Source organism: Sinocyclocheilus anshuiensis, unplaced genomic scaffold, assembly GCF_001515605.1.
Source record: "Sinocyclocheilus anshuiensis isolate Anshui unplaced genomic scaffold, SAMN03320099.WGS_v1.1 scaffold838, whole genome shotgun sequence".
In the NCBI taxonomy this organism is placed as follows: Eukaryota; Metazoa; Chordata; class Actinopteri; order Cypriniformes; family Cyprinidae; genus Sinocyclocheilus; species Sinocyclocheilus anshuiensis.
The window spans coordinates 902,138-922,274 of record NW_015539915.1 but is presented as its reverse complement, the minus strand read 5'-3'; the positions used below and the strand labels follow the sequence as shown (position 1 = coordinate 922,274).

Here is a 20,137-nt window from a genome sequence, read left to right as displayed (position 1 = left end):
TCCACATAGTGAGGTAGATATGTGGGGGCGTGTTAGAACGAGCCGTTTTAGGGGGGCGTGGCAGAGTCTTAACTTTAATAAAGAATATCTCTTTGGTTTTGAGACTTTAGTCTTTGCAACTTCAGGGATCTTAACTATTCACAATCAGCTTGTAACACTCCAAAGAGAAAGGAAAACTTGAAATCGCATCATATGACCCCTTTCATACGTGTGGAAAAAATCCTCTCCCTTCTACCATGCACTCTCTGTTCTCTGTGGTGCCTCCTCCTAGCAACATCAAATGCAGCCATTTCAAGCACAAAATAGTTTAAGACGTGCTGTTTTGGGAATAAAATAATTAGCTATTACCAATATTTGACGAGCGCAAACCTTAGTAAAACACGTTGTGTGTTTCATTTGAATACTCTCCTCCCATAAATTTTGTGTCTGAAAGGGAAACTCCTACAAATGCATATTCAATAAGGTCAGGTGCAAAAATAACTGTCAACACCTTTTCAGCGCTAATTCTTCACTGCTCGTCTTTAGTAAAACCTGACAGTACAATTTTAACGCCAAAAGACGGTTTGCGCTGGCGCAAGCTGTTAGTAAAACTGGCCATAGGTGTGCTATTTATTTTAGTATTTACTGTATATTATTAGAACATTTAGATTTGAAAGTTTAAAAATCTCCACTTGATGTATGTGATTGGAATGTTCGCCATGCGAAATCGAACCGACATTGATAATGTCATTGTAATATTTGCATACTGAATTCTGATTGGCCATTGCTTTTTTGCCTCTATTTACCATTCTGTACAACCAAAACAATTCACATGGTTGAGTGTCATGACACTATAGCAAGCGGTTTTGATGCACTAATTTACTACATAATAAACAATATACTAATTTTATATTGAAGAATTGTCATTATAAACCTATGAGCACCACTGATGTAGTCTGCTTTTGTAATGGCTCGTTTTTTTCCCCCAATAAAGTTATCAAGCTAATGTACTAAGGCCTGCTAACTCCATTACGAATATAAATAAATGGGAATGATTTCCCTACTGTATGAAACAGTTCCCCTGTCAGACATCTGTAGTCTCTTAAAAATGGGTCCAGCAGCACGTTTTAGCACCACTTGTAATGGTTAACCCTCTACAGTACTTCCAGAGAAACACCTCAGCTGGTGTGAAACCCCCAAAGCCTCTCACAGGTGGCCTTGACTGACTTGTAAACCTTGCCAATGACCTGTTCAGGGTAGTTAAATTATTTGACAGACGTGATCGGGATGGATTTTAAAGAGTACATTAGGGTTTTTTGAGGATCACAGTAACAGCGAAGCAGCAAAAATTGTTTAATGAAAAGCTTTTAAAAAAACATTCATACAGTACTTTCTGAAGAACCAAAGAAAGCCTTTTTAATCACATTTCTACAATAAGTCAGTGTTATTTTATGTATATTGTGTTTAAGATGGCTTTAGATTTTAAGTATCTTTTATTCAAAAGGTTTTCATTAACTAAAAATTAGAGGAAATTGATTTCTCATGTCACCTCAAACCTCAGTGATTGGATTTCTTCCCCTTTTTTTGTCCAAAAAATATATTTTGCAGAATATTGTTACTGCTCTTTTCCATACAATGAATGTGAATGGAGGCGGAAGGTGTTGAGAATCAAAAATGACATAAAGCATCATAAAATTATCCTAGAAGTGGTTTAAGACATCGGTGACTTTGTGTAAAGTGCCCAATGTTTCTCGAATGTCTTGTAGCTGCATTTATTGATGTGACTTTATGCATCATATTTCAATGTATATGACCACAAATGAGATTTTAAAGTTACGGTGGAGGAGAATGTGCAAGGGTTAGATTACAGCTTGTTTCTCACACAAAGTTCTCATTTGACTTCCGAAGACTTATGTGGATAAAGTTCATGCTGCTTTTTGGTGCCATTTTGGTATTATTTGTACTTAACAACCTCCATCCCCATTCACTTTCATTATATGGAAAAGAGCAGCCAGGACATTATGCAGTATTTCTCATTTTGTGTTCCACAGACGCAAACAAGGTTTGAAATGACATGAAGTTTATTAAAATGTTTGTATTGTTTGTGAATTATCAGTCAGTCAAGGCTAAAATATATAGAAGGTGACTGTTGTTCAAAGAAGGGAAGACTGCATGGACTCCCGCTTGTATCCACTGCTCTGTCAAGGCCCATTTGTGCACAGGAATGTTAATGACTTGAGTTGTTTATATGCTTACACAAGGATGCCTACTTTTAGCACTGTTGTCAAAAACCGCCATTAGAAACCTGAGGAACACGGCGAATGTTCTTTATTCAGCTAAGTGCACTCAGATGTAACACAGAACATAATGAAACATAAACAACCTTTCATGTTATCTCACTGTAAAGCGCATAAATCATAGTGGGCTTCAAGGGTAAAACATCACATATCCGTCAACATCGTATTCAAACTCTCTAACAGTTATTGTTCCGAAAAAAGAAACTCTTTTCTCCTCGTCGTTCTGACATTTCACATATGTTCCATTTTACTGTAATATTTAAAAATAAGCATGTGCATATTTATGTTATGCTTTTCTTTCCCACTGGAAAACTGGCGAATCAATCAACTGCACTTTGGCTCAGCGTGCTTCCACTTTCTCACAAAGCCCAAGGGGTTTTTTGCGGTCAGGGATAAATGAGCCCACTCTCTACTTCCTGCTTTTTTCTGCAGGGTTCTGATTGGTTCTCCTCTGACTGGACAGCCGGCTAAACGGACCGGAGATGTCTACAGGTGCCCTGTTGGACAAAACAAAAACACTGGATGTGAAAAATTCCTTTTGCCAGGTGAGAGGTGGCCTTCCTGAAAGCATTTGTGTGTTCGGTTAGTGCCATCATGTTTTCCACAAGCTATTTTTGTTCATTGCTGTGAATCATTCGTCTGTATTTACTGTGTGTTTTTACTCTGTGGGTGTGGTTATACCAGAAAACTTGTTATAGGAAGGGTGACAGACATTACCTCAGTTGGCGAGAAATGGACATACTTCCTCAGTTGGTACTACTTTGACTGTCCCAAACACTGCTGCGTGACTCAAGGGTACTAGCAGATTTCGGCTGATAAACATGCACTAACATGGCACTTTGACTTGGCATGCAAACTCCTCCAGATTTGAGAATGAAGTTCTCAAATCATCTTTCCAAAATAAAACCTCCAGAGAAGGGAAAGGGTACACGCTTCCTCAGTCTTGAAGTCAAAACAATTACTGATTCATCATTACAACTTTTCGACAAAGAAATACCTTCAATTTAGTCATTATCAACAGTCTGTTTCCATTTTCAATCATTTTATTCTGCAAGGATGCATTCAATTTACAGTAAAAGTGACAGTTATGTTACAAAAAAATTCCATTTCAAATAAATGCTGTTTTTGTAACTATTGAACAAAGAATCCTGAAAAAAGTATCACAATTTACACAAACAATGTTAAGCAGCACAACTGTTTTCAACGTTGATAATAATAAGTGTTTCTTGATCAGCAAATCAGCACATTAGAATGATTTCTGAAGGATCATGTGACGCTGAAGACTGGGGTAATGATGCTGAAAACTCAGCTTTGATCACAGGAATAAATTACATTTTAAAATGTATTAAAATAGAAAACAGTTATTGTAAAAATATTTTACAATATTCAGCATATTAGAATGATTTCTGAAGGATCATTTGACACTGAAGACTGGAGTTATGATGCTGAAAACTCAGCTTTGATCACAGGAATAAATTACATTTTAAAATGTATTAAAATAGAAAACAGTTATTGTAAAAATATTTTACAATATTGCTGTTTTTACTGTATTTTTGTGAAAAAAATTCTACTGATCCCAAACTTTTCAATTGTAGTGTACTGTATGCCACATAGCAAAACGTCTCAGGTTACGTATGTAACCCTAGTTCCTCGAGGGAACGAGACGCTGCGTCGAAAATGCTAGGGGAACGCCTTCTGCGACCCACGCTCTGAATCACATGTGAAATCAGTCCAATAGCTGAACGGGACATCACGGCGGATGACGTCATGACCAGGAAGCTGCTGGTTGATGTAAGAGACCACCGCTGTGTTGTCGGTGCGCACCAACACATGGTGACCTCTTAAGTGTTTCAATGCCTGAAATACGGCCAGCATCTCCAGACAATTGAATGCCAAGTCAGATGGCGACCACTTTTCAGAGCGTGGGTCGCAGAAGGCGTTCCCCTAGCGTTTTCGACGCAGCTCGAGTTCCTGAAGAGGAACTACAATGCATTGCAAGATAGATCTCATGTTTACAGTTTAGATATGTTGCTTTGTCCTTATTAGTCAAAGTTATTATCAGTCACCAAATGCGGGAGTGCATCAGAGGAAAGTCCCATCCTTCTAATTCAGGAGCAAGTATGATCATTTAATTTAGGAAGCCTTGTGTGAATGCTAATGTCTTGACACTTAACAGCACCTGGATGTCTAAAACATGCACAGAGAAACATCTGTGTACACTTTCTAGAGGTGTTACTGTGAGAATACAAGAGGAGCTAAAGCAGATTGTGGCCTGAGAGCTCAACCTGATAATGGCCAGAGAGACTTTGACCTTGACTCATGGGTCATTTACATTTATTACATTTGTTTAGCAGATACTTTTATCTGAAGCCTCGTACAAATGAGGAATGATATACAATTCAAGCGATTCAATGCAAGTAAAAAGAACAAGCTAGTACAGAGGCTCTTACTGTTTTTGTTTTTGAGCTAGTAATTAACAGAAATCAGCCTGTGTTTTTTGCATTACCCCCATTTATCTGTTGATATTTGGAGTGGTTGGTTCATTGGTTCATGATGTAATGTTTTGTTTGTTAGTCTCATTAGCCTGTAGCGCTAAATCTGTTTTTATGTTAACCTCTGCCTGAATGTCTGACTCTCAGAGGAGGCCTAGACAGGAAGTGATCCAAAAAACATTTTAATGTCTAATCTACACCTAATTACATAATCCTTCACCAGATAACTCAATGTTGCATGTCGTCTTTCATTACTTCAGGGATCTGCCTCAAAATCAGACACTTCCAACAGGAATTCAGATGAATCTCTACCCTCAGTGTTTTCCCTTTTATAAGTCATCTTTTTAAATATGTCAGTGTACAATGTAGATTGTATGGGTTAACAATATTATTTTTCACACTAGTTTTCATGCCCATGGCTTTTTCGCATTGTGTGTTTGTGAAGCAGGAAGGGACAAAAAAGCTGCAAAACTGTGTTTTTCTCCATTAAAACCCCACATAAAGGACTCTAGCAATGTCGTTTGCTTTTAAAAAGGCAAGTAGAAAGACAATCTCAAGGGTCTGTGTATGAACAAAAGTGTTCAATCCGCTTATGGGAAAATGCAGGGGAGTTTTTGTTTAGATATTCATTTCATAGGATTTTCACTGTGAGTGCATATTTGTCTATTTTTCTTACAGAAAACACAACAATTCCGAACATAAATGAAGTGAAGGAAAACATGACTATGGGGACGACGCTGGTGGTTAACCCAGATGGCAGTGGCTTTCTGGTAGGGAACATCTGCGGATGTGATTGCACTGAGATCTTTATATGTCTTCTGTTACTTCAGCCACTGTTAATTAATAGAGTCTGATCACAGACTTTTTAAATCATTACATTACAGAAACACTCGGTTTTCCAGTTAATGTTTATAATTATAGAACAGCCATGACATGCTGGCACTATGTCTGCGTTTGGTTATACTTTATGACTGAACATATTGTCAGTTCATGAAAACGCAGCTTTTCCAGTACTCAAAAAATCCTAAAGAAATGTTTAATTTGGAGCTGGACTTAATGGGATCAAACAGGAATCCTCTATGAATCAAGTGTAATCCGAATTGACAAACTGACATTCTGAGCAAGGAAAAATGCAATGGAAAAGTAGGAATTTCAGTTTATCCAGTAGGATCTTAGTTGATCCCATTAGGACTGAGTCCAAGTTATTATAAAAATTGCTTTAGGATTTTGTTTGACAAGGTGTGCAACACAGAACTCAAGCAAATTACAACTGGACATTTTCAGCACTTTTTATCACCTTTTTTCATTTCGCTAGTTCGCTAGTTGACTGGTCCTGCAGTGTGACAAATGATGTTTTAATATACAAATATTCCATGTAACCAGTTTAATAGAAGGTAATGAAAACGATACGGAGTTCAGCACGTCACCCCTAAACATTCCCATGTACTATTAAGCTTTTTGACACAGTGTTTCCAACTGTTCCCATATGCAGCTCCAGCTCCCATATGCTGCAAAGGACTGAAACGGAAATAGTTCCACATAAACATTACAAAAGAAATAATTAATTGTGGGAGGTCTCGACTCTCAACAATTACATTAAAAATGGAATAGTCATTCCACAAGACTGGATATATGTGTATATACTATCATTCAAAAGTTCGGGTTCAGTATAATTTTCGAATGTTTTTGAAAGAAGTCTCTTACGCTCACCAAGGCTGCATTTATTTGATGAAAAGTACTGTAAAAACAGTGATATTTTGAAATTTTATTACAATTTAAAATAACTGGTTTATATTTGAATATATTGTAAAATGTAATTTATTCTTGTGATGCGAAGCTGAATTTTCATCGTCATTTTGAATAAATGTTGTTTTTTTAAACTTTGTTTTCATCAATTTAAAAAAAATTCAACATTGATAATAAATCAGCATATTAGAATGATTTCTGATGGATCACGTGACACTGAAGACTGGAGTAATGATGCTGAAAATTCAGCTTTGATCACAGGAATAAATTACATTAATCTTAAAGATTCCTAAATGCATCTACTTTCGGAAGGCCAAATAAAGTGCTTTTGCTTTCGCCTAGAAACACACAGCGTCTCCCTGACATGGCTGCATCAACACTAACTGCAGTTACTGAAACCACGCCTTCTTTCTTTGCGTGCACATTTGGGTGGCATTATGCAAATATTTCCACATAGTGAGGTAGATATGTGGGGGCGTGTTAGAACGAGCTGTTTTAGGGGGGCGTGACAGAGTCTTAACTTTGATAAAGAATATCTCTTTGGTTTTGAGACTTTAGTCTTTGCAACTTCAGGGATCTTATCTATGCACAATCAGCTTGTAACACTCCAAAGAGAAAGGAAAACTTGAAATCGCATCATATGACCCTTTTAAAATAGAAAAGCTTTATTTTAAATTGCAATAATATTTCACAATATTACTGTTTTTACTGTATTTTAGATCGAAGAAATGCAACCTTGATGAGCATAAGAGAGACTTCTTTAAAAAAAAAAACATTGAAAATCTTGCAGTGTACATGTGTTTCATTTCAGTTAAAGTTTTATTTATTTATTCATTCATTCATTTTTATAGCAGTGTACATGTGTATGAATCTTTGCTGTCCAGCCAAATTATGAAAATATAAGTCCAAAAAAAAAAATGCTAGGCTTTTTTTCTGTGATAACCATAAACTTTCATGTCATGTCAGCTACTCAGTGCTCCAATCCCTCTCTCTCGTTCCCTCTGGACAGGCCTGTGGTCCTCAGTACGGCTACATGTGTGGAAAACAGCAGTACATCACTGGGATCTGCTCGAATGTCAGCTCCTCCTTCAAAGTCCTCAACTCCATCGCTCCGACTGTACGAGGTACGACACACACGTGTTGTGAGTGTACATTAGCGCATTCCAGCCGAGTAAACCCCTGTGCCGCATGTCCATGTTAGGACAGTGTTTAGGAGAGCTGACATCTCCCAACGCAACACAGAACCAGTGACTCATCATAAACACACACATACATACTGTATGATGTTTCATAGCAACAACCAGCACTGTCCGCCGCATCACTTCATTTGAATTCTGCATCATTAAATGCAAATTTGAATTCTCAGATTGATTCTAAATGGCAAATAGCGATGGTTAGCATTCAGATGCTTTTACTTTACTTTTACTTTTAGTCATTTAGCAGACGCTTTTATCCAAAGCGACTTACAAATAAGAAAAAGTCATTAAAACTAAAAGCTAAAACTCTAAAAACACTATATATATATATATACACACATTTAAGAAAATAAAATCAATTAAATAAAAATGACAAATGCATACAACATTTCAAAACTAAACATTTAAATGAAAACAAAAAAATAAAGCTAAAAACAATTCAAAATATTAAAAGAACAAAAGGTATGAGTATAATAATGATTCTAACATAACACTAAGCCAAACACCAAAAAAATAGAAAACTGAAACAGAAGCGAAACAAGTAATAGGAAAGAGGAGAAATAAAAAGCGATACTTCTCCTTTGCCGGTGTCCCTGGCCGGTGGAGTCGCACAGTAGAGTCGATGGTCTTTACACTCTTCGGTCTGCACACGGCCGCAGCCGCGACCGCTTCCGCGGTAAACTAAGCTTCTTTTTTATTCGTTTAACAAAACTCAAATTGAATTCAGCTGGACACACTTTCCTGTTTATCACAACAAATGGCCAAGCAAAGCGCACGACACTGACAAGGTACGCGATACAGTACGAGACCAAACGCGATTTCAGCACGTCTCCACAGATGCGCGGTCTAAGCCTTTATTTACCACAGTATAAACAGATGTACAAACTATATTGAGTTTCTAATGAAAGGTCACATCTCTTTTCTTCCATATACAAAAAGTGACTGGCAAAACAGCATAAGCTGTGATTAACCACTGCTTTTTTATTATACATTTTTATATAAGTGCGCACAGTTTCAGTCAGCTATGTCATGTAAACCTACTAGTTGGCTGTTGGCGTTCAGCTTCCTTTCAGGAATTTAAAGGAAAGCAATGTGGTATTTATTTCTCTTTCTCGCTGAATAATTGTAAAGAAGGTGCTCATTAGGTTTATTTGCTTGTTTCAGAGTGCAAGCAGGATATGGACATTGTCATAGTGTTGGACGGTTCCAACAGCATCTACCCGTGGAATCCCATCACCGAGTTTCTGGTCAAATTTCTCCAGAGCATTGAAATCGGACCAGCCCGGGTGAGATTTGTGTAATTATAGTGCTCTGGAGAGCAACCATGTAGTTTGTCTTCAAACACTTTAGAAATGACATCAGGTTAAAATAAAATATCCACTTACTGCATCATTGGATGTTTAACACAAGCTGCTTTTTAAAAGGAAGAGTTGGCTCAGAAATGAAGATTGTGTCACCATTTACTTCCCCTGTAGTGGTTCCAAATATCTATGACTGACTTACCTGTTTTGAAACTCAAAAAAGATATTTTGAAGAATGTTTTGAACATTTGACCCCACTGATTTTCAATGTATGGACAAAAAAAAACAATTACTGATGCTTATTTTTTAATAAATAAGCAAAATAAATGTATACAAGTTTGGAAAAGTATTATATATGTGAAACTCAAAAAAGATATTTTGAAGAATGTTTTGAACATTTGACCCCACTGATTTTCAATGTATGGACAAAAAAAAACAATTACTGACGCTTATTTTTTCTCTCCGCAGGGCAAAATAAATGTATACAAGTTTGGAAAAGTATTATATATGTACTATTATAGCATTTATTAATATTTTGAATCATATATTGTTTTTATATTTCCAACTTTCTTTTTAATTTCCATGTAAATGTAAAAAAATTAATTCTATTATTATTTATTGCTATTTTTATTTGTTATTTTTTTTAGTTTTTTTATATTTATATTTAACATTAATTTATTTTTTATAAATTAGCTTTAGTTCAAGTGGTTGCAAAACTATTTTATTTTAGCTAGTTGCCAAAGCAGTATCTTATTTTCACTTAGTTTTATTCAATGTACTAAAATAAAAATAAATGAAAACTATATAGACATATAAAACAACCCAATAACTTTTATAACTATTTAACTATTTTGGAAAAACTAATAGTGTCTGAATGATACTACAATAATACTGATAATGAAAGAATTTTCATTTTTGGGTGAAATAACCCTTTAGTGGTTGGATTTCAAATTGTTTTGTGTACTTGTTAAAAACCATAGCGATTTGTTTTGTCAAAGTTGTGTGCAGTTAGTCGCACATAAGTGGATCTGTCATCGGCTTACATTAACATCATTACAAGGAGTATTACATAAAGACTTTCCATGGAGAAGCTACTGGGTGGTTTGATTCTAGGGAAATAAAGGCTTTCTTGAGCACACCGCTGGAAAATACAGCTCCAGAACGTTGAGCTGGGGGAAGACCACATATTCCATGGTTAAATAAATGTTTGCAGGGCTTTTTTGAGAGATTGACTTCACTTTTGAGTCAGCACAGACAGAGACGTTTAGCAGAGAGAGACAACGGTGTGTCTGAGGGCCACCCAAACTTACTACCTGAGCTTTATGCGTGACTTTTTATTTGGGCTTTTGATTCTCCAGGTGGGCATCGTGTCTTACGGAGACGATGTCGGCCACGTCTTCAACCTCAGCCAGTTCAGTAACACAAAAGACCTTCTTGAGGAAGCTGCTTTGATACCTCAAAGAACCGGCCACAAAACCATGACAGCTCTTGGCATTGATACAGCAAGGTATCACACAATAAGATTCAAAGAGTAATTTTACATTTGAAAATCAGCTTTAAATTTAAAACAGAAATGTTACGATAAAATGTATTCTGGATAACGTGATCTTCAAGCAAAAGGGGAAATAAGAAATTCTGAAATTAATGTAATTTTTTAAAATTCAAGTTGTTATGCTGATATTTTAATTTGTAATGAATAGAGTTGTATTCAATTATTTTAATTAAATGCATTTTCACCGGCAGTCTTAGTCTTTCGGAGCCTGTTGTATTTCAGAAAAATCTCCTAATAGTCTTTTTTTTTCAGTGTGTCAATTCAAACAAAGGAAGTTGTAAACTTTGTACAGAATCCTGACCTGATGTTGTTTATTTTCTAAAGGAAAGAGGCCTTTACAGTGGCGCGAGGAGCAAGACCAGGAGTCAAAAAAGTAATGGTGATCGTCACAGATGGCGAGTCACATGACCACTACAATTTGAAAAATGTCACGGATCAGTGTGAACGAGATGGGATTGAGCGGTTCGCTGTTGCTGTAAGTATATTCATCCATGTATGATAAATAAATACTGTGGTGCATGGATTCAATGGTTTCAGTAGACAATATAGATTGCTGTTCATGTTTAACGTGGCACATGTAATTTTGTCTTTTGTAGGTCCTTGGTGACTATAATCGACAAAATAAAACCAATGAAGAAATAAAGAAGTTTATTGATGAAATCGAATTTATTGCTAGCGAGCTCAAAAGCGATCATTTCTTCAATGTGTCAGATGAAACAGCATTAGTGACCATCGTGGATGCCTTAGGAAGCAAGATCTTTGCCTTAGAGGGTAACGTACCTAATATAGTATGTTTAGTTAAGTATTAATCATACGGTTGGACATACAATTTTCACATTGCAGATGATAAATCAGGCAAAAAATCTCCTAGACTGGCATTAAAGGAATAGTTAACCCCCAAATGAAAATTTTACCACACTCGGGCCGTCCAAGATGTAGATGAGTTTGTTTCTTCATGGGAACAGATTTGGAGAAATGTAGCATTACATCATTTGCTCACCAATGGATGCTCTGCAGTGAATGGGTGCCGTCAGAATGAGAGTCCAAACAGCCAATAAAAACACCACAATAATCCACAAGTAATCCACACCACTCCAGTCCATCAGTTAACTGAGAAGCTGCACATTTGTACAAAACAAATCTATCATTAAGACATTTTTAACTTTTTAACAATTTCTTCTGGCTAAAATACAAGTCTCGTCTGAATCTGGAGAGAAATATGTACAGATCAAGCACAAGTGAAAGTGACAAGTGAAAACAGTCAAATCAGTTCTAAACAAATATGTTGGTGGATTTTGATGTGAGAGTACAACAGGAGATGAACTCATTGGAGGAAGCGTTATTATGAATTATGAACTGGTATTTTGACTAAAAGCATCTGAAGTTGAAAATGAAGATAAAAATTAAGTTAAAAATCTAGACTAGAAGCACCCAAACTTAAAACATCTTAATGATGGATTTGTTTCTTACAAACATGCAACTTTTCACTTCACAAGACATCAATTGATGGACTGGAGTGGTGTGTATTACTTGTGGATTATTGTGATGTTTTTATCAGCTGTTTGGACTCTCATTCTGACGGCACCCATTCACTGCAGAGCATCCATTGGTGAGCAAGTGATGTAATGCTACATTTCTCCAAATCTGTTCTGATGAAGAAACAAACTCTCCCAGTTTCTTCCAAAAATACTAGTTTTAACTATAACTATCTAGTTAGGCATATTTTCTTACGGCAGACAAGTGAATCATAATTCAAATGTTTAATGTCATGAAACCTGTGTCAAAAATGTAAAAATGGCCTTTGTCTAACAGCCACATCTGAGAAACACACCTCCTCGTTTGAGATGGAAATGTCTCAGTCGGGATTCAGTGCTCACACATCTAAAGTAAGTGTCCTGTCAATCTGCTCTCTTGAGAATTGTAATTCAGATCAGATTCTGACCCCGTCCTGTTGTCTGATTTACCTCATCTGACATCCTGCTGCTGGTGAGTCGTGCATAACTACAGAGGAAACGTGCAAAAGCTTCAGTGTTTGATTATGAATCACAGAAGGAAGTACAATGAGTCTGTCAGAGTGTCACATCCTTTCTCAGTTTGACAGAGACAGAAGTAACACTAGCAAATGTTTGAACGCATTGCTGGGTAGTCTGTAAACACACTGGGCCTTAGTCATAAAATGCCTCTGTTTAGAAATGCAATTCTATTTAACCCAGTCAATATAGTATAAGTACTTAGTAGCTAGTATAGACGAAACCAAAATTTTATTTTTTCTTTTAGCCAAACCCATTTCAAACAAGGTTATTTATAGTCATCGTCACATGACCAGCATTTACGTTGCGTCTCGTCTCGTTTTCGTCACGTGATAAAGGTTCGTTGACGACGATATTTAGTCATAATTTTCGTTGACGAAAGCAACACTACACGTATGGACGGAAAAAGTTCTGTCCCTCCATTAAGAGTCCATTCTTCCAAAACGCTGATACTTCAGAGTTCATCATAACGTCATAAAAGTAATCCATATGAATCCAAGTCTTCTGAAGACACATGGTTGATTTAATCTATGCGTTTATTCACATATAAACATTGATCAACGCATACACATACAGTATAGCACTTCACATATTGTAAGTAGAAGCTCAGGTGTGCTTGTCCCTTTTTAACCCAGCGCTGGGTTATATTTAACGCAGCATTTTTTAGAGTGTAATTGTAATATATGTAATATAATGTATATCTTTCTGAAAGGCGGGTGTGATGCTGGGAGCCGTGGGCGCTTTCGATTGGAACGGCACTGTAGTGATGCAATCTGGGCAAGAGTTTGTCGTTCCCAAAAAAAACACCTTCCACGACCCTGCAGAGCAGAGATACGAAGGCATGACGGGATACATAGGTGAGGACTACAAATGACATTTACATTGACTTTTATTTATAGTAATAGTAGAGAGTGGACAGAAAATGATGGATGGAATCAGCAAATATTAAAAGTATCAGTTTTGAACTCACCTACATGAGTTTCTGTCCCATCCATTGCAACAACAGCTTTAGCAACTACCTATACCTCTAACTTCAAGCCTAGTTAAGGCCTAGAAGACTACAAAGACAATAAGCCAAGGCCTTGAATGATTATACTTTTGGGTACCAAATAATCAACAATAAAAATGCTGCATATACATATCAGGAATTTTATTTCCTTCATAATATTCTCCTCGGAGAGACAAGGAAGCTCACAACAGAGGACAGTATGGTGCTTGTAGTCTAAACACATTGTCACGATCTTCTGCCGTCCCATAAACACTCACAGTCCAAGTGCAAACACTCACACTCTCCACACAACCCCTTTTAAGGCTGTTGCTCCAGAAACAGAAGCAGTTAGTTGAAATGACTCTGCCTGATAAACGTGTTTGGAGAACAAGCTGCGCGGAAGCACTGTTTTACAAATCCTGATTTACGGAAAAAGATTTATAATCAGTCAAGCTGGTTTATTCTAGCATTATTCCCAACAATGTCTGTGTCTGCTGTAATGAAACCGTTTATGATTTGGGCCCCAGCTGTTTCGTATTAAGCGTGCAGACTGCTGTAAATGACTGTGAGGTTGGGTTAGTTGTGTGGTGGTAAAGGTTGCAGTGTGGTTTTGCTTGCAGGTTATGACGTGCAGTCGGCGCACACACCCCATGGGGTGCTGTACATCACAGGTGCACCACGCTTTAACCACAGCGGCCGGGTCACGGTGTACCGCTTCGACGGAGAAAATGTCACCATAACACAGACGCTGAAAGGAGAGCAGGTAGCTTCATAACCACAACCTCAAACAATTTCGGGTGGATCTCGCAAAAACAGATCATATTTCACCCCAAAAATCAAAAGAAACTATTTAAAGAATTACATTTTTAAAGTAAATATATATAAAATGAAATTTGTTCATGTTCAGATCACATTCCACACCAAATTCAAAAGAAAATAAATTATATTAATTCTTGTATATACATAAATTATATATTTTAATATGAATAATGTACTTTAGAAATATATATTGTTTTGTATTATATTAATTTATTATTTTATTATATTATTTATATTATTTTATATATATATATTATATATATATATATATATATATATATATATATGTGTGTGTGTGTGTGTGTATATATATAATTTGTTTTACTTATTTTCATGACTATTAAGCATATTTCCTTCCCAAATCGTCACTACTGTAGTGTTATTACTGTAATTTTTACTTTTGAATGTTTTTTCATTACCATTATTCTTAATAGATTTTCATTACTGCATGTTTCCATTGAAGTTTCATTTTCAGTGGTATTTATGAAGTGTGTCATGTTCTTCTTAGATTGGCTCCTATTTCGGCAGTGTTCTCCAGACGCATGACATCGACCGTGACAGTTACACTGACATCCTTCTGGTAGGAGCTCCCATGTATATGGGTCCAGAGAGGGACGAACAAGGTCAAGTCTACGTCTACAGACTCAATGAGGTGTGTATGTGTCTTTAATCTGTGTGTGATATGCCTCATTCCACATATTGAAAACACGTGTAGGGGAGTGTAGTACCTCCATTCCACGCCGAGAGCATGTGGGAGCAGTAAATCTGGATCTGTCCTCAGGGAGTGAGTGTGTGTTGTGTTGGTGTTCAGCCTGAGATAAGTGCTCCCAGAGCAGGGGAAGGGTTGGAATGAGAGCACGGGTAGGAGCTTGGCATCATGGGAATGGAAATCTAATGAAACTGTAATATCTCCAGCAAAATACCAGCCTCTGTGGAGCACCTGCTTTCAACAGCTTCCAAATAGTGGCTTAAATGGAGCGATTTCCATCGGTTTTGAGGTTTTATCCATTGGTCAGTGTTTCTTCGTGAAGCATTTGCATTTACAAGGCAGAACTGTATTGATTGCACATATTGTTCATGTTTTTTCTCCATGATTTTCAAATCAAATCACAATCTCTAGACATAAATTCAACTCTTAAAACCTCTTAAAAGTCTTTGACCTTCTTACAGTGTTTCCCAAGAAGAATGTTCAAGAAATCAAACCAACAATTGTAAAATTTGCATATCAGTTGGTCTTTTTTTCTTGCTTATTTGCATATAATGATTTGTGATAAGTCTTTTCTTTCCTGTTTAACTCCATTGGTTTATCCATTTTTAAAACAGTTTCATCTTTTCTCAAAAAAAGTTGCAAAAGTCTTTTTAGGGTTTTTGTCATTTTATGGGTTTTGTAAATTTTCACCCAATCCCATGGTGTAACATGGTGTAAATCCAGTCATTTCAATAGAAAGCTTCGCAGGGAGTTTGATTGACAGGTGATCTGACCAATCACAACACCAAATCTGCCGTTTTGTTCGACAAACAAACCAGACAGGAGATTAGATTAACATCGGTGGACTCGAACTTGAAGATAGTGTGTAGTGACGTCTTTCTTCATGCAGTTGAAACAAGATACCCTCTGATGTTCATTCATGTTTATTTCGTGCTATAACTAGTAAAGAGGAAGAGATGATCGGTTCACGTGCCGCTTGAACTGAGGCTATAGCGATCTGTCACGACACATTAAAGAGCCACAAAACAGCATCAATTGTTTGAATTTCTTACAAAATTACAAAATTTGAAATCTGAGACTGTTTCATACCAGAAGTAACCTGCTCTGCGTGTTTTCAGTTTCCTCTTTGCTCCGCGATGTATTTTCCACTGCGTGAGAACGTGTTGAGTAGTGTGAGAGTGGCATGTTTAGTCAGACATCGCAACAGTAACTAAAAGGGGCGAGTCTTTGCGAAGGGTCAATTGGGAGTTTCGCAAGAGGTGATTAAGTTCTCTGTGCGGAAGTTGGTCGAACAAATTTGTCATATTGATCAACAGTAAGCTTCTTGGTTTGAGCTCTGAGGCATAACTCATTTATTACATAGGAGAAAAGAACCAGAGGCTTCCCCAGTTGCAGCAACTTTCATTTTTATTATTATTACTTTGCGCCAGTTGGAGGTGACAGTTTTGTTCTCTTAAAACGCATGGGATGGAAATGGTTTATTCGGATTTTCCGCATAACTTTGGACGGAAGCTAATGACTGGCTGGCCACACTGAGATTTCCAGTCTTGTGTCTGGTTGTTACTCCTCAGGACGGGCTGTTTGAACACGAGATGATGCTGAAGCCAGTGAATCAGACCTGCTGTACGGCTCACTCCCAGAGCAACTGTAAGAGCGTCAGTAAGAACGAGCCCTGCGGCGCACGCTTCGGTACCGCCATCGCTGCCGTCCCTGACCTCAACCTGGACGGCTTCAGTGACATAGTGATCGGATCACCTCTGGAGAACGACCACAGAGGGGCGGTGTATATTTACCACGGCTCTCAGAAATCAATAAAGGAGAAGTATGTACAGGTAAAGAATCTTCTAAGCATAGCATCAAGTGGTCTTCAAAGACCCCTTGGTGGGGAGAAAGGATCCCTGTTTAAAACATGCAAACAGTAACATAAGCTGCGTTTGTATTTAAGTGGCTAATTAACACTGGATGTTAAAAACTTACTTGTGCTAAAGTGTAAAGGCGCATTTCCATTACCCTTCAAATTGCGCAAATTTAAATTGCGAATTGAAAATACGCCTAATGGAAATGCATCAATTTCGCAAAAATGCCCATATATCGCAAAAAAGTTTTTACACTCGCATGAGGTGGTTTTTCAGGCAATTCGAAAAAGGAATATTTCGCAAAACTGCAATGGAAACGTTTTTTCCGCATTAACAGGTCACATGGCATTCGTAAAAAGCCATATGATCAGGTTTTGAAATTAACAACCGCCAAATGCGGGTAAAAATCAGCTGTGGCGGGTAACGCTCTCAAATGACTAGCCAATTTGGCGGGTTACTTTTCGTAAGTTATGTTCACTCATTAATTTCTTGGGGGAAGTTCATGCAAGCCAAATCTGCGCAGGTTTAGCACAAATACTGAACTCGTGAGACATCACATTATCGAGTATATTTCAAAAACTAAACAAACAGAGGCACGCATACGCGACGTGATGAAGTCTGGTTAGACCAACACAGTATGCATTAAGAATGATCACATAATTCAAGACAAGGGGGCAGAAAATGTATATATTTATATCAATTCATATAGTTAATCAATATCACACGAATAGCTCCGTTTTTTATCAAAAATCAGCATGGTTACAAATGTGATATTGATTTTATACAACAGTTCAATAAACAATAAGTTAATATCAAGAGACTTATGTTTTAAACACCATATTGGCTGTTTTTGTGCTATTTCTGCGCTATTTCGCCAACAAAAAACATTGCAAACACAGCCACAGCACTGTTTTGCGTCTCTGAGCAACATGATGTTGTTTTGTTCCTGAATGAATCAACCGTTTAAATGATTCGGTTCAATCGCAATGACTCACTTATTAACAGTGACTTGCTGCCACCAACTGGCGGTTTTAATTTCACATTTAAAGTATCTTTTCATTTTTTTTAATAATTTCAAATATCAGTATTCAACATTTCATGTTTAAATATCGAAACATTATTTATGCATTTGTAACTGCAGGTTAAAGCATTCCTTGTCCCTCTGAGCTGCATTGTGTAAATACATCTAAATGCCACTTCTGCAAAGATGAATTTTATTGATACTGATTTCATTTGTTTAGTAACAGCCTAAATGTATTATTATTATAATTGACTGATTAAATGTAAGAATTTGACTCAAAAGATGATGCACACTTTTAGAAAAAAATGGCTTTATAAAGGTAAAAATGCCCATAAAAGGTGCAAATCAATTTAAACTTATTGGAAAAGATTAATATCACTGCTGTGAACTGATCACCACACAGAATAATGAAGAATAACAAAAACTTTAGGAGCCAGCTGTCCACGGTAGTCCTTAAGATATCAGCACAATAACACACTCAGAAAAATATTGTCTAATTATCTTTATCGATAAAATCCCAGAAAATATTGAGATATTATTTTTGGTCAATATCGCACACCCCTACACCCATGCCATTCAAAAATTGAATTACTTTTTTTTTTTCTTGCGTAAAACAAAAAAAGGAGAAAGTTTGTAGAATGTTCATGCTACACTTCTCCATACAATGAAAGCTGCAGCTTGAAAGAGCCAAGAAACGACAAGTGCCAGAAAAAAAGTTCATATGACTGATTTACATATTACTAGTAGTTACATATTATTAAGTTACTATATTCCATTTCTTCCGGTGTCATAAAATAGCTTTGTGAGACAAAAACAGCAATATTTAAGTCTAATATTAAAATCTCATTCGCATTTCAGAATGTCCAACATCACGGACGTTAAATTCATTTCATACAGCATATCAGAATATGGCAGAGGGCAATAATTATAGTGAAAAACTTAGTAGCGTACCGCTGTTTGGCGAATTTTTGCTTTGAGGGCGAATGATTTCCTCATGCAGATTTCGCAACGGGTTCACACTTGTCACATGGATTCATCGAATTAACCAGAAGAAAGCTGCTTGGTTTGAAAGTGACTTCTGTGTGAGCTGTGCTTCTTACGTCACTTATACTATTGCCAATATACGATTTTGACTAATTTTTGATTGGAGAAGATTTGGAATGTAGCACAAGTTGTACAAGCTACTTGTATGGAGCTTTTTGTATTGAAAAGAGCAGCGTGAACATTCTGCTAAACGTCTCCTTTTTTGTTCTATGGAACAAAGTCATAGCTTTGGGGAGTAAATTGTTTCAATACACAATTTTCATCTTTTTAACAAGGTGATAGATTACTGATTATTGTCTTTTTTCATCTGATATCAAACAGGATCTTGCTGAAAGTGAGATATATGGAACAATTAGATTTTGTTGAATCGTATTTCTGAAATTGATCTGAAGACAGGTATACACAACTTCCAGTACCTGTTTAAGTGCATTGCGAGCGATAGTTTGGAAGGCCTGCTCCACGTTAATGGCTTCTTTGGCACTGGTCTCAAAATAGGGGATGTTGTTCTTACTCTGACACCACGCTTTTCTTTTTTTTTTCGTATTTACAGGTCACATGGCGTATGTAAAAAGTCTTATGATCATTCTTCAATGTACTACAACCTCCAAGAAACACTTCATATGTGGCTGCTCTCAAGTATAAGGGGCTTTCCCTGCCATTAATGATTAGACTATTTACACTGCACACGTCTGCGGCGCGTTACGGCTCCAACATGGCCACCGGAGCTGATCGCGGCCACTCTAGTCAACACTTGTGTTACCAGTCGCGCCACGGCACGTCCCAGAAGCTGCTCTCCATGCTGCTTCTGTCAAGATTCACGCATACGCCTCCTTCGATTAAATATAATGGCTGGGGTAGCCAAAATCCGTCAAAATCCCATCAAAATCCATTGCCATGACTTATCGCGAGAGGAAAAAATTACGTTTTAGTTGATAACTTTTTTTAAAATATCGCCAAAGTTTTGCGCAAATCTGCAATGGAAACACGCCTACTGTCAGCTGACCCTGTTTCAGCCATAATAGTGAAGAGAGAGGTTTTTTAAAATTGTATTTGTCAGTAAATAAATGAACTAAATAGAAAAGTAACACACAGAAAAAGAAGAGCGGG

The 20,137-nt window shown here is 37.0% G+C and overlaps 1 protein-coding gene across 1 annotated transcript in view; it reads left to right on the top strand.

The window, feature by feature from the left end:
- Window positions 1–20,137, top strand: part of LOC107686433 (integrin alpha-1-like) — a 54,417-nt gene that overhangs the window by 17,419 nt on the left and 16,861 nt on the right. Inside the window, exons 3-14 of the mRNA XM_016483425.1 lie at window positions 2,709–2,821; window positions 5,447–5,538; window positions 7,524–7,638; window positions 8,875–8,996; window positions 10,370–10,518; window positions 10,888–11,038; window positions 11,160–11,334; window positions 12,376–12,449; window positions 13,306–13,450; window positions 14,202–14,344; window positions 14,909–15,052; window positions 16,681–16,941. Coding sequence (XP_016338911.1) covers window positions 2,709–2,821; window positions 5,447–5,538; window positions 7,524–7,638; window positions 8,875–8,996; window positions 10,370–10,518; window positions 10,888–11,038; window positions 11,160–11,334; window positions 12,376–12,449; window positions 13,306–13,450; window positions 14,202–14,344; window positions 14,909–15,052; window positions 16,681–16,941 — 1,684 coding nt within the window. The remainder of the gene's footprint in view (window positions 1–2,708; window positions 2,822–5,446; window positions 5,539–7,523; window positions 7,639–8,874; window positions 8,997–10,369; window positions 10,519–10,887; window positions 11,039–11,159; window positions 11,335–12,375; window positions 12,450–13,305; window positions 13,451–14,201; window positions 14,345–14,908; window positions 15,053–16,680; window positions 16,942–20,137) is intronic.